Here is a 14,752-nt window from a genome sequence, read left to right on the forward strand (position 1 = left end):
AGAGAACTGCCTTCAGAGGGCCATTTGACAAGGTCCCTTAATAAAGGTTCTCAGAGAAACTGAGCTTCAGTTAGATCAGAGGAGGGGTCCTCCTGTGGATTAGTGACATTGGAAGAAGAAGGGTGGAGAAGAATAGTGAGTTTTCACAACAGAAGGAGTGAACCAATTAAGATTCATAGCATATGCTTTGGCGTGATCATATGCATGACATATTCTCACACAGACTGAAAAAGATTGGAAGTAAGAATATGGCAGCAGTTGCTTATCAGATCCAATTCTTCAGACAGCCAACAGCAGGCCTGACTATGAGGAGATACAGAGGGGTCTCCTGAGACTTGAGCGTCTGCATGATAGACACAGGAAGTAATGCACTGGCAGAAAAACAACCTGATTATACAGGTGCAATGATGGGTTCTAAATTAGTTATAATTAATTATTGCCTCTCAAGATAGGGGCCAGGTGTCACAAATTCAGAAAGCATCATCTCTAAAGGCAAAAGGAAGTTTACAAATAGGAGATGACTAAGGAGTAAAACACGATACTATTACAGCAATGATGCATCTCCAGAGTAAATATGTGTGTGGTTCTGGTCACCCCATCACAGAAATGACATGGGACAACTAGAAAAGGAACATGGACACATGGCAGTGGTGAGTGAAGGTGTGGAATGACCTCTGTTTGGTAGAGATTAAATAGATAAGAACTCTTTATCTTGGAAAAGAGGTGCCTGAAGAGGGATTTGGCAGGGAGTCTAAAAAACTGGCAATGGTAAAAAGCAAAAGTGAAACACAGAATGGCTAATCACTGTTCCTCTTAACACGACAGCTAGTAGGCACACAGAGGAATTATTAGGTAGCAGGTATAAACTGAACGAATAGAAATGCTCTTTTGATGCAATGCGTAATTCAGCCACGGAACACATTACAACTGGATACTTTCAGCATCAAAATAGAAATAAGGTAAAAAATAACTACAGAAATTGAAGAAGTAGCCACTAAGCACAAGATCAGGGATACAATTTTTGACCCAGCAAGTCTCATTGCTGGTTGTCAGAAACTGGCGGTTATATCAGGTGAATGCATAGATTATGTGGGTTAGAATTAAGGGACAGGCTTACACGGGTGACATTACGGTGGGTGTATACTACAGGCCACCTGACCAGGAGGAGGAGGTTGATGAAGCCTTCTACAGGCAGCTGCAAGCAACCTCACAGTCACAGGCTCTGGTTCTCATGGGGGACTTCAAACACCCTGACATCAGCTGGGAAGACCATACAGCTAGGCAGGCGCAATCCAGGAGGTTCCTACAGAGCATCGATGATAACTTTCTGATGCAAGTGGTGGAGGAACCAACAAGGAAAGGCGCGCTGCTGGACCTCGTGTTAACAAACAAGGAGGGACTGGTGGAGGACGTGAAGGTTGGAGGTAGACTCGGCTGCAGTGACCATGAAATGGTCGAGTTCAGGATCCTGCGTGGAGGAAGCAGGGCGATAAGCAGGATCAAAACCCTGGACCTCAGGAGGGCTGACTTTGCCCTCTTCAAGGAGCTACTGGGAGGAATCCCGTGGGCCAGGGCTCTCGAAGGCAGGGGGGTCCATGAGTGCTGGTCGCTTTTTAAACAACACTTCTTCCATGCACAGGAGCAATGCATCCCCCTGAGAAAGAAATTTAGCAAAGGAGGCAGGAGACCTGCATGGTTAAACAAGGAGCTTCTAGCGGAGATCAGGCAGAAGAGAAAGGTGCATGGCATGTGGAAAGAGGGACAGGCCACTTGGGAAGAGTACAGAAACGTAGTGAGAGCATGCAGGGATGCGACGAGGAAGGCCAAGGCTCACCTGGAATTGAAGCTGGCAAGGGATGTCAAAAACAACAAGAAGGGCTTCTTCAACTACATCAGCAGCAAAAGGAAGGCTAGGGACAACGGGGTGCCGCTGCTGAATGAGGCGGGTGTCCTGGTGACGGAGGATGCGGAGAAGGCAGAGCTAATGAATGCCTTCTTTGCTTCAGTCTTCAGTGCTAAGACTGGCCCTCAGGAATCCCAGGCCCCGGAGGTAAGAGAAGAAGCCTACAAAGAGCACGACTTTCCCTTGGTCGAGGAGGACTGTGTGAGGGATCGCTTAAGCGATCTGGACATCCACAAATCCATGGGCCCCGATGGAATGCACCCACGAGTGCTGAGGGAGCTGGCGGATGTCATTGCTGAGCCACTCTCCATCATCTTTGAGAGGTCCTGGAGGACAAGAGAGGTGCCCGAGGACTGGAGAAAGGCCAATGTCACTCCAATCTTCAAAAAGGGCAAGAAGGAGGACCCAGGGAACTACAGGCCGGTCAGCCTCACCTCCATCCCGGGAAAGGTGATGGAGCAGCTTATCCTGGAGGCCATCATCAAGCAAGTGGAAGAAAAGAAGGTTATCAGGAGTAGTCAGCATGGATTCACCAAGGGGAAATCATGCCTGACCAATCTGATAGCTTTCTACGATGACATGACTGGCTGGGTAGACGAAGGGAGAGCTGTGGATGTTATCTACCTTGACTTCAGCAAGGCTTTCGACACAGTCTCCCATGATATCCTCCTGGGGAAGCTGAGGAAGTGTGGGCTGGATGAGTGGTCAGTGAAGTGGATAGAGAACTGGCTGAATGGCAGAACTCAGAGGGTTGTCATCAGCGGCGCTGAGTCTAGTTGGAGGCTGGTGACAAGTGGTGTCCCTCAGGGGTCAGTACTGGGCCCAGTCTTGTTTAACTTCTTCATCAACGACCTGGATGAAGAGTTAGAATGTACCCTCAGCAAGTTTGCTGATGACACCAAGCTGGGAGGTGTGGTAGATACACCAGAAGGCTGTGCTGCCATTCAGCGTGACCTGGATAGGCTGGAGAGCTGGGCAGAGAGGAACCTGATGAGGTTCAACAAGGGCAAGTGCAGGGTCCTGCACCTGGGGAGGAACAACCTCATGCACCAGTACAGGCTTGGGGTGGACCTGCTGAAGAGCAGCTCTGCGGAGAGTGACCTGGGTGTCCTGGTGGACGACAGGTTAACTATGAGCCAGCAGTGTGCCCTGGCTGCCAAGAAGGCCAATGGGATCCTGGGGTGCATCAAGAAGAGTGTGGCCAGCAGGACGAGGGAGGTTCTCCTTCCCCTCTACACTGCCCTGGTGAGGCCTCATCTGGAGTACTGTGTCCAGTTCTGGGCTCCCCAATTCAAGAAGGATGAAGAGCTACTGGAGAGAGTCCAGCGGAGGGCTACAAGGATGGTGAGGGGACTGGAGCATCTCCACTACGAGGAGAGGTTGAGGGAACTGGGCTTGTTCAGCCTGAAGAAGAGAAGGCTGCGAGGGGACCTTATAATGCCTACAAATATCTGAAGGGTGGGTGTCAGGAGGATGGGGCCAAGCTCTTTTCAGTGGTGCCCAGTGACAGGACAAGGGGTAATGGGCACAAACTGAGGCACAGGAAGTTCCAGCTGAACATGAGGAGGAACTTCTTCTCTCTGAGGGTGACGGAGCACTGGAACAGGCTGCCCAGGGAGGCTGTGGAGTCTCCTTCTCTGGAGATATTCAAGACCCGCCTGGACAAGGTCCTGTGCAGCCTGCTGTAGGTGACCCTGCTTCGGCGGGGGGGTTGGACTAGATGACCCACAGAGGTCCCTTCCAACCCCTACTATTCTGTGATTCTGTGATTCTGTGATTATGTGTTTGTACCAGGCTTTCAAGATGCTTTCCCTAGCCATTCTCTGGGGGCAGCTCTTGGAGAAAGGAAATGGTGAGTAGGACTTGATCACACCTATGTGTACTGATTGCTGCAGTGTTACTCAAGATTTACTATGGTTACTCCCCTGTGCTGGAGGGAGCAGGGGTAAGAGGGGTTTAGGTCAGTAAGAGGGAGATGAATTCAGCCCCCACGTCGCCACACCACAGTTACAGAGAATTTCTGGGGGGGTGTCCACCCCTAGCATTTTCCATGAGAAACAGGCACAAACTCAGAGGCCTCTTTCTGCAGGCAGAGGAACTACTGCATAATTTGTATTTATTCAACTGAGAGCAAAATCTGGGCTGAGACCTCAGAGTCACGGCACCTGGCCTCCACCCCCTGCCAGACAGCCATCTGCTATGTGACCTTGGAAGAACCTCTCTGCTGTGCTGAGCACTGGCTTCGTGACCTGCTCCAGAGGGGACGAACCTTCCCACTGGTGCCCGCAGCTGCCAGGGGAGCATCACCGGGAGGCTGCGTACGGGGTCCTCCCGGGCACTGGCTTCAGCGCCTGTCTCGAGGCTGCGGTGAAAGCTCAGCAAGCCCCAAATCCTGTGGAGGGCTGGAGGGAGAGGTGGTGAAGCTGCCTGGGCATGGCAGCAGGGAGCCCTTTTTGGAAGGGCGGTTCAAAGTGTGCCAAAGAGCCTGGGTACAGCAGAGCCCTGGGAGCTTTCCCCAGCAATGCGATCAGGCTCCTTTTTGGGGGCTGGAGAGGTGGCGGCCGGGCTTCGCACCTCAGCGGGGGGATACCCCATGCCTGCCGGCTGGGGTGCAGTGACCAGGTCTGCTGTGTAAGGGGGAGGAGGTGAGTGGTCCTCTACACCTTCCTGCAGAGAAGACCCTGACGCGTTGTGTGCAGAGAACAAGCACACAGAAGGTGCTGAGGTCATTTCATATTTCTCTACAGGCCTGATCATCTCCATGTCTGACTAATTCCACTTCCAGCCTTTGGCTTTAGGTCCTTTACTGGTGGCAAGGCAGGAAGAAGCCCGTCTGCTCTGAGAGACTCAGCATTAACTGCTGGGAACATATCACTCTCACCCCAGGGTTTCTCCCCTGCTATGGCAGCACCTTGGCAGGTTTGGGATTTCAGGCATCTGATTTCATGAGATTTCTTTTAATTCCCTTCTGAGCCTTGGCAGTGGCAAAAGAAATGGCCCACCCCCTTGCTCTTACCAAGCACCACGTAGCATCTTGAAATACGTAAGACTTCAGGGGTTTCCACTGCAATTTTGTGCCGGTGGGGACCTTGCCTTATTAGGCTAGCATTTAGCTGACTCTGTTTAACCAGCCTCGTGATGCTGCTGCTGCTTGACAGAAAGAGCTTGGGAAAAAAATATGGGAAGGTCTGAAGTCAGGAAGTCCAGGAGGTCAGCAAAGTGACCTGTGGGTACATGGGAGATAGAGGACCCCTTTATCTTTCAGAAAAATCAGAGATCTGTTTCCAAGTCTGGCAACTTGCGGGCTCTGTAGATGATCTCCCGTCTCTAAACCCTCTGTGTGTAAACACAAACCTCCAGCTCAGCCTGATTTGGGGTCCCCTAACAGTATTGATGGCTCTGCTTTTCTTCAACTCTTTTCTAGTCCCTTGAATGCCTGCTGGGAAATGCAGTTGCAGCAGCAGCAGGTAGCCTGTGTGACTATCCTACGCTGTATTTTTAAGGGTGTAAAAATACAGCACCTCACAGGTAGCTGTGCCCATATATTTAACCTTGTGGATTTACAGAGGGTCAGCCTTTCCCGTCACTTCCAGCCTGTTGGTAGCCGAGTCCCTAAACAGCTGTGCATTAAACCTGATGGTAAAAAACATGGAGTATCCACAGCTCCCACTGACTTGATCGAACACTCTAGGTGCTCAGCACCTTGGCAGACAAGGCCCAACACAGCCATAACAGCAGTGGCTTCCTCTCTGCACCTGTAGTCAGTAGGAGACTCTTAGTCCGTCACGGTTCTTCAGAGCTCGATCTGAGCTCAGAGCCTGCCTATGGATGTATCTGACATCAGGAGAGGGATATACCTATTAGTGAGGCTGTTTTGGGAAAGGAGGGGACAGGACAGAATTTGATTTTGGCCTGCGATGCCTTGGAGAAGATCATCTTCTGTACAGACCTAAATTAAAAGCATGGGCAAGCTTCCCACTCTCTGCTGCCTGCAAGCCACCCTGCTCTTTGCGGGAGGGCTGACTGGGGAGGAGGAGGGAAGCCATGTTGTCACCGTCCCATGGTGGTGGGCTCTGGTTGCAGCACAGGTACTGGGAGTAGGAAAACACCAGCCAAGATCTCAAACCTGGGTCATCAAATTGCCAAAAGGTGGTTGTCATCCTGATTTTTAGTGAGAGGGATGCCTTAGAGGGGCAAGCCTGCAGTGACAGAATGTTTACTCACTTTCCATGCCCAGGAGCATCCTGTACGCTACATACCTTTTGTGCTCCTTCACGAATTCAACCAGCTCCTCTTCTGTGTATGGCTTATCAGGAATGTGAACAGGCTCGTCCATAAACGGTTCATAGAAGTCCACCTCATTCATCTTCAGACCTAGCTTCTTGGCAACCTGTGGCAGTGCAGATGGTCAGAGGTGAGTGAGCCTGATGTGCTTTTTTGCCTACCCAGAGTCTTCCCCAGTGGCAGAGCTGAGGTCAAGGTGCTTGCTCTCTTTCAGAGCGTGTACTCTTAGGGGTCACCAACAAAATATGAATGGATCTTTCCTTGGTTAAAAAAACACTGATGTTTTCTACACTTCTGGTCTCAAGCACTGGGGCAGAGCAAGGCCAGAGTCAAGGTTCTGCAAACATAATGGGCCCGGTTTCCGAACCCAGACCAGGACCTGCCTCCACACTGAGGCAATGGCCTTTCATCTTTTGACAGGGCCAATTCCAAATGTGGACACCAATACCACAAATTACAGGAACGCTGAAAGTGAGAAGCTGGAGCCAGATATAAAATCTGGGAATGTCCTGAGCTTCTGCAAAACAGGTGGTGGAGGCTGTGAGGTCCCACAGTCAGGTCCCTGGATGCTTACCCCTTTGTCGAAGGTGGCAAAGAACTTGATGTATGGCTGGAAGTGTTCGGCGGCTTCTTCAAATGCCTTGTAATCTAAAAGGAGAAAAGGGGAATGAAGAGAAGATTTCACATGAAGCTGGCCATGCTCTGATCAGAACAGAAGGTACTAGGGAAGAACAAACGTAAATTATTGCAAAATACATCAGATGATGGCACTATGTTTCTTCCACCCTTCCAGCATTTACAAACAAGGACCATTTCATGTGGAGCGAACAGGACACACGTTGTGCAGTCCCACAGTGCTTGGGAAAACTACAGATCCCAGAATGCCAGGCTTAACTGGGACCAAAATAAGCAGCCCTGAGAAGGAGGTCCAGGGGTTACAAGTCCAGCCTGTTGATAAGGGTGTTTGCAGCTGCCCTCTTGCACAACCAGTAGTTCAGCCTGGGAAATACATGAGTTGCTCCAGCATTTATGATTGCTGCCATTCCCTAAACAGTCACCAAGCATGATTTGGCATGCTCCTCCTGCTGCAGGAGGAGGGGGCAGGAACGAGGTATGTTTTTACTGTTATCAGTATCAGGTCCTCAGCTGGGGTCAGGAAGGATGCTCTCAGCCTGGTGGGAGCTCTTTACAATAGATATTTCCCAACTTTCTTCAAAATACTTATTACTGAACAGCGTTAGGGGCACAGTCCTGCCCAAGCTGCCCTGCAGCCCGTTTTGAGCAGGTAAGAAAGCAGAAGGGAGAGGTAGCTGGGCTGTTGTGATGCAGCAGACCTGGTGACACATTGCTCGTTCAGGTAAGAATACCTGCTTTTTTTGCTAAAAGCAAGCCTTGCAAGTGTGAGGTCCATGCTGCCAGCACTGCCTGGAGAGCGGGGGGAGCGCTCGGGGCTGGCAGAGGACACTGCTGCGGCTTGCTGGGGAGAGGCTCAGCTGAGCGTTTCTCAAGCTGATGGTTTTGATAGCAATGGTCTCCAAGTTGCACATCCCTCAGGGCATGGGACCAGCCTCTTCTCAGTCTTGGGGTCCAGGGAGGAGAAACAGGTAAGTGCCTCTGCTGGGCTGCCCTAAGGCATCCTGCTTACTGCTGCCGTGTGTTTGCCAAGATAGTATTTAACGTGTGTCCGTCGCTTTTGCCTTATTCCCCCTTCCCTCTGTCTTTGACTTCTTGGGCTCACTGCTCATAAGAGGGGGAGCTTTGCTCCCTTTAGGTGCTCACCCAGTGTAACTGTAACCTCAGCTGATTTTGGGTGAGGTAGACATACTTTTCTTCAGGAGACCCTGGATAATCACCCCCTTCTCTTGCCAGCAGACACCTTGCAGAAGGGTCCCCACTGATGGCGTAGGAACGGGCACATGCACAGCAACAGCAGAAGCTTGCCTGCAACCCCACCCATCCTCCAGCTTCTTTGGCACTGTCACAGCTTGCCATCTACCCCCACACCCTTAATGTTCATGCAGAAGAACCAATGCCTGACCCCAGCATCCCTAGCCAGGCTCCAAGCCCCACGAGGAACATGTTCATCTTACGTTCAGAGTCTTCTCCTTTGAAGTAGCCGATGAGTTTGATTTCCTCATCGATTTGGTCAAAGGCCTGAAGTTCCAGCTTGCTGTTTATGATTTCCACGGGGTCTTCTAGCAGCTGCCATGACAAATGCATTTGATAACTCAACAATTTGCAGCACCAACCTGTGCCTGGCAGGGTGTGTCACTAGCAGCATAAGTGGGGAGAAAGAGGTCACCCATTTTCTCTGCTGCTGGAAACCCTACTTAGTGCTCTCTGCCTTAATGTGAGGAACTGAGAAGCAGGTCACCTTCAGAGGGAGCTGTTAGTGGGTTCACTGCATAGGTTGAAGAATCAAGAGGGGAAGCTACAAGAGGTCCCATCCCAAATGGATGCTGAGGGACAACAGCTAGTAGGCACACAGAGAAATTATTAGGTAGCAGGTATAAACTGAACGAATAGAAATGCTCTTTTGATGCAATGCATGATTCAGCCACGGAACTCATTACAACTGGATACTTTCATCATCAAAATAGAAATGAGGTAAAAAATAACTACAGAAATTGAAGAAATAGCCACTAAGCACAAGATCAGGGATACAATTTTTGACCCAGCAAGTCTCATTGCTGGTTGTCAGAAACTGGCGATTATATCAGGTGAATGCATAGATTATGTACTTGTACCAGGCTTTCAAGTTGCTTTCCCTAACCGTTCTCTGGGGGCAGCTCTTGGAGAAAGGAAACTCAGTGAGAAACTCAGTGAGAAGGAATTGAGCACACCTATGTGTACTACACAGGTGACAGTTTAGGCAACCTGCCACCCTGGGGAACAAACCCTGCCGGCTCCGCTGCTCACTGCAAAATGTTTTCACTACAAAGCAAAGACTAAGACTATGATTTTGGGCTGTGGCCTCTCCTGGTAATAAAGCATAAAGAAAGAGAAGTGCAACGCGTTGATGAAGGACTCAGCATCTCTTTTGGATTTAGGCACAAAGGTGAGTACGTAGTTGTGCCCGTGCACAAAATGACCTGAGAGCACTAAGTTCCAGGGCCTTGATCTTCTCTAATTCATGGCAGTGCAATTCGGTAAGTTCACCGAAGAGGCAGTAGCTCACTATGCTCTATGTGCAGTTGTGTTTAGAAATGGGCAAACAGTTTGCAGCATATACCTTTTGCAATGAATTGAGCTCTTTTTAGTTGCTCTATGAGAATGCTACCTCAATTATTTGAAAATAACTCTTCTTTTTTTTTAAAAAAAAACACAAAAGGGTGAAACATTTTGCTCATGGCAAAGTGTTTTCACACCAGCTTGCTGACTGAGGTGGGTGACTAGCAATTAGTTATGTGGGATTGTTGCTTTCTTACAACCAAACACTCCATAAGCAGAAAAGAGAGCAAAACCTCTTTAAGATATAAGTGGCTGGTGGCATATAAAGGTACCAGCTTTCCTGGGAACTCACGATCAGACAAATATTTGGGAAGCTGGTAAATGTCATCTCTACCAGTGTGTAGCAAACAGGGATGGAATTTCAAATAAACTCGTGGTTTTTATTTGCGAGTATTTGCAAGGTCTTCTCTGAGAGGCTTTATCTAGCTCTGAGCTTATCTGTGCTTACATCCAAGAGGAATTCCACCAAGACATCCGTGGCCAGTTCCCCATCAAATTCAATCAACCGCTCCTCCTTGAAGACATAGAGACTTCCCTCTTCAACCAAGCCTGAGAGAAGGAGACAGGAAACATAATGTAGTCAACATGTCACTAGAAGCATTTTTAACTACAGAGCATGTCACTTGTTACTCTAGCAACGCCTCCTGGGAAACGGCAATTGTCAATTCACTGAGTTGGTCCAGTTGGAAGCAACCTGAGCAATGTCCTGGCTGATATTTCATGGCACGAGGCACAGACCTCAGCCAGAACTTCTACTATCTTCTTCCCAAATGTTGAATATTTTCACTCAGGTCACAGTTTGACCTCAGCTGGAAAAATTCTGTACCGAGAACTTGTTGTAGCTTGGCTATCTATATTGCAATAAATAGTGCTGGGCTTTAACTGACACCCCAGATTTGAACAACCTGACACTAGATGGAAAATGGATTTTGATGCGGGCTGTGGTCTCTGCCCAGAGAAGGCTGAACTATGTGAACATAAACAGTGAGCTGGAAGTCAAAGCGAGCTTCAAACTCTTTGCAGCTTAGCTAGCCTTGGCAAAAGGTTTAGAAACCCATGGCAGAGATGCCACAGATGGAAGGCTGGCAGATTTGAATGACATCTCACTGGACTGAGGACTGGTTGCCACAGTTTTTTGGTTGGAGGCTCAAAAATCAGCAGCACTAAGCTCCTGCAATGTATGATGGCAGGGTACCACAGGTCAAGGTAGTTTGTAGTTTGTTCCTTCTTGGAGAGGCAGAAGCTCTCAGCTTTAGTTTAGCTTCTACCAGAACACTTGGCATCTAATTTAGGAAAGAAAATTACAGTCCAGTATTGAGTCCAGTATGCTTAAAGAGTCTCTGATGTTAAGTCTGGTGGTATATTTAGGTGCTCTTGTATTTATGTGCTTTGTGGGCTAAAATATGAAGGAACCACCAGCCCTGGAAGGCAGCTGTTTCCAGGGGTGGGCAATGCAGCAGCCTTGCACCTTTACACGAGGTTTCCTCTTCTGCTCTGGGTAGCAAGTCAGGAAGGGTTGGCACCTGGCTGCCAGACCATTGCAAGGCTGTGGCTCCCCAATTAGTGGCTGGGGGTCACTCTGCCATGGGGCTGGTGACATTTGGGGACCTATGTGATGCCCCTGTAGGTTTTGGCTCTGCACTGCTGTGTCAGACCTGTCTCTGTGCAGGAAGAGCACGGAGGTACTCCATGACATCTATCTATGGTCTCTGCTCAGCAAGCAGTGAGCTTCCACCCTCTCATGGCTGTGGCGCGAATTGTCTTTCTTTTTGACTTGATTTGGTTTGGTTTTGCCACTCTCAGCCAGGAAGGTTTTTACTGGAATCATGCCAGCTCACCCCTCTCATCCTTGCCCCCCCCGACTTGATCCTGCCCATGTTGGGGTGGGCAGGGGGTCAGTGTGCAATTGCCACCATCACCCTCCACATCCTGGTGACAAGGATGTGGCTGCCCTCTATGGTGCTGGCTGTTGGGCATCACTCCAACACCCTCTCCAAGCTATTCCAAAGATACCAGATAAGGGACTGACTTACCTAGCTTTTTAGCAAGTTTGGCATCCTTCTTGGAGTCCACCATCCCAAAGCCGATGCTTCTGGGCTCCAGGACCTGAGCTGCCAGCTGTGGGAGGAACCAGAGAGCCCAACATTAGTGGCACTAACACCACAGGGCAGCTAAAGGGCATCATGCCGTGCTAGCATGGCACGACAGACACAAGTGACCCATATTCTGCTTTTGGACAGCACCAATGGGTGGGATGTGTCACATGCTGCCTCCCAGCTGAGATAACGCTGCCCGGAGGTCACAAGGGTTGGGTTTCTTCCCACTGTGTCGCAGCACCGAGTTTTCTGGCGATACCACGTGCTGCTAACTGCTGTTTGACACCCAGGCATTGGGAGAGGGCCCTGGCTGAATCAGGGACACCAAAGCAACGGGCATGGCCGGGAGAAAGACCTGTGCCACCAACACAAAGAAAAAGCTGTCTCCTCTGTTGTGCCTTGGTGGCCTCCTGTGGGGGAACATGACATGTGGGCACCATGGATGTTTTAACTCTGAAAGTGCTTGGTGTCAGGCAGCAGTGGCTGCAAATTGGAGGGGATGCGGAGCACTGCATCATCACGTTTCTTTCAGACATGTGATGGAGTGGTCAAAGCAGGCTCCCAGCAAAATGAAGCAGGGGGACTCCTGGCTTTGCAGAAGTGGTCCCTTTTCCTACCAAATGCTTTAAATCATGTCTCCTGTCCAAGCTTCAGTCACTTACCAGTTCCTGGTCCCTTCTTTTTCCTAAAGAAATGAGTCTAATCCCAGCCATTCCTGCATTTGCCTCCTTGCAGCTTGGGAAATCAGTGCCCCCCCATTCCCACTATTTTTGATGAAGGGGCGACTTGAAGATATCGAGTTCCTGCCTGTTTTGTGAAAATAGATATGTGAGAAAAGGAGAGATGCTCTGCAAGTGCCCTGTGGTGGGAGCGTTCCTGGGTGAGACCCTGTGAATTCCAGACAGGCTCCGTAGAGAAGCAGTGACCCTGGGAAATGAGCTCCCTTACTCACCAGATGACTGACTTAGCCCCACCACAAGCATGGCAGAGACCCCACAAGGCAGTAATGATGCTCTGAGACCACCAAGCAGCTGTAAGAGCCCCCTCTTCTTCCCTCTCCCTCCCTGCTCCACAAATGCCTCTCATGCTGATGGTCTTCTTGCTGTCCCCCCTCCCAACCCTGCCGGATGAAGGGGGCTGATGGGGATGAGGGATCGGGGGCCTCTGGGACAGGAATGTCCTTATTAGGGCACAGCTCGGTGGTGGGAGGCTGAAGGGGGGAAGAAGAAAAGTGGCCAGAGGGATGGAAGGCTGATTTATGAGTAATGCCCTCCCCCAGGACCCATTTTGGCACCCTTTCCCCGGCCTTAAAGCCAGTTTGAATGTCACCCAGCGGCACTGCCCCCGCGGCCCCTTGGCTCCCTGCTATAAATAGCCTCCGCCTGCTCCCGGCTGCTGCAACAGCAAGCGGTGATTAAAGGTGTTGGGGAGCAAAAGTGTTGGGGCAACCCCCTCGCCTGCGCCCCGGGGCATTGCGGGGCCAGCCAGCCCCCCATACTGGCAGTGTCCAGCCCTTCCACAAAATCCTGGGGGACATAGCGGGTACCCTGGTAATCAGGTCTTGAAGACCATGTTTGGGTGAAGGGGAGCGATGGACAACATGGCTGTCTTCTCCTTTCCAACAAATACGTGTCCCCAGTCCTGTTCCAAAGCCCTCCAGAAGGGCATTCTCCACTGACCATCACAGCATCACAGCATCGCTGCAACCTTAACCCCCCTGTGGCTGCTGGCCTGTTGTCTTCAGGGGGAAATGCCACCATGTGAGGTAAAAGGGGGGCTCCCTGTTATGCAGAAAACACATGGTCTCTCCATGCTTTCCTTGCTCTCTGCCAGTGCTTTGAAATAAAGGTGAGGCTGAACGTTTAGGGCTTGTGCTTACAGGGGATACTGCCTGTAAGGGGCAAACCACTGGTCCATGTTTGCACATCCATTAACAAGGCATCTGAGCAGTGGTCTGACCAGTCTGGCATCCCATCTCCTGGCTCAGGCCACGGCTATCCATGTTAGAACACCTGAGAGCAGCTGGTACCCAATAACAGAGAGAGAGAAGGGCACCTCTTGTGAGCTCCCTAGGCATCTGCAAGCAGACGGTGGTGGGACATGCTGTTTTCTGTTCCCCATTATGGGCGTCTGCCTTTACTGGACAAAGAAATGGAGCCTGTGTGATTATTATCTTTAGAGAACATTGTCAGCAAGTCCCTGCACCAAGGCAGTTGCGTAGACAAGCAAGAGGTTCCTCAGAGTCAATGCCTGAGGCTCTGGCTGCATTGTGACCAGAGGTAAAACACAGAAAGCCCAAGGGAAGAAGGCTGTCCAGTCACGTCCAGTCCATACTTGATCTAGATACTTACAGCTACGTTCGCCAAGTGCCAGACAAAGTCAAGGCAGTTTAAGCCCAATAGTTCTTGACTCCTGCATACAGGAGATGGTTAGGGTTTCTTGGGGGTGTTTGAAGAAGCTCAGAAACGTGCAGAAAAGCTGCAACACCTGCTACAGGAAAGTGGTTGGGTGTAAGCAGGAATGTTTGCGAGGGAGGAGGCATTGACTGGGAGTAACATGTGTCAGCATGCAGCATACGTGAGGTAGCTCTTTGGAGGGGTGTGGGTGCAGCCATGTAGCTGTGGGCATGGGAGCTTGCTGGGAAAAAGCATACATGTCTAGAAAATGCGGGTGAGGGGATGAAAGCCGCTCTGTGTGAGACTGTGGCAGTGTGCACTTCATTAGGGCTCGGGAGGCAAAAAAGGTCACAGTAATGCTGGAGGTGTGCCTGTTGGTGTGGCAGGGCTTGTGTGACCATGTCTACCAAGACTGTCTCTGGGAGGTGCACGTACCATGGGTACGAGTGCTTGGAGATGTTCCCCTAAAGAGGCCAGTCCCAAGAGAAGACGTGCCACAGTGCGTGACTTCCATGCTTATGAAATAATGAGGTGAGGGGTACAGCCTGTGCCCATCTGCAGAGCACCGGAGTCCTGCACCAGAGAAATCTTTATGTAGCATGAGAGTCTCGGGAGCTTGTTCCACTGTGGCAGAGCCCGGAGGCAGGAGACCTTTGCAGGGTGTCAGTACCTATGATGGCTTTTTCAAGTGCCAGCTATGCAGGGACTGGAAATTGCTCCTGCCCAAGCTTTTCTTGCTTTCCACTGTGGCAGGTAAGTCTGACCAGTGCTTAGGTGAGGATGTATTCCCACACCTATATTTGAAACCCTTAAGGCAGCAGAACAGAGTATGCCTGAGGCAG

General features: G+C 50.4%; 1 protein-coding gene across 1 annotated transcript in view; it reads right to left on the reverse strand.

The window, feature by feature from the left end:
- Nucleotides 1-14,752, reverse strand: part of CASQ2 (calsequestrin 2) — a 35,584-nt gene that overhangs the window by 10,224 nt on the left and 10,608 nt on the right. The window contains exons 2-6 of the mRNA XM_009941649.2: nucleotides 11,452-11,536; nucleotides 9,867-9,967; nucleotides 8,278-8,389; nucleotides 6,762-6,835; nucleotides 6,163-6,293 (exon numbers count right to left, since the gene is read on the reverse strand). Coding sequence (XP_009939951.2) covers nucleotides 6,163-6,293; nucleotides 6,762-6,835; nucleotides 8,278-8,389; nucleotides 9,867-9,967; nucleotides 11,452-11,536 — 503 coding nt within the window. The remainder of the gene's footprint in view (nucleotides 1-6,162; nucleotides 6,294-6,761; nucleotides 6,836-8,277; nucleotides 8,390-9,866; nucleotides 9,968-11,451; nucleotides 11,537-14,752) is intronic.

Source organism: Opisthocomus hoazin, chromosome 1 (assembly GCF_030867145.1).
Source record: "Opisthocomus hoazin isolate bOpiHoa1 chromosome 1, bOpiHoa1.hap1, whole genome shotgun sequence".
Classification (NCBI taxonomy): Eukaryota; Metazoa; Chordata; class Aves; order Opisthocomiformes; family Opisthocomidae; genus Opisthocomus; species Opisthocomus hoazin.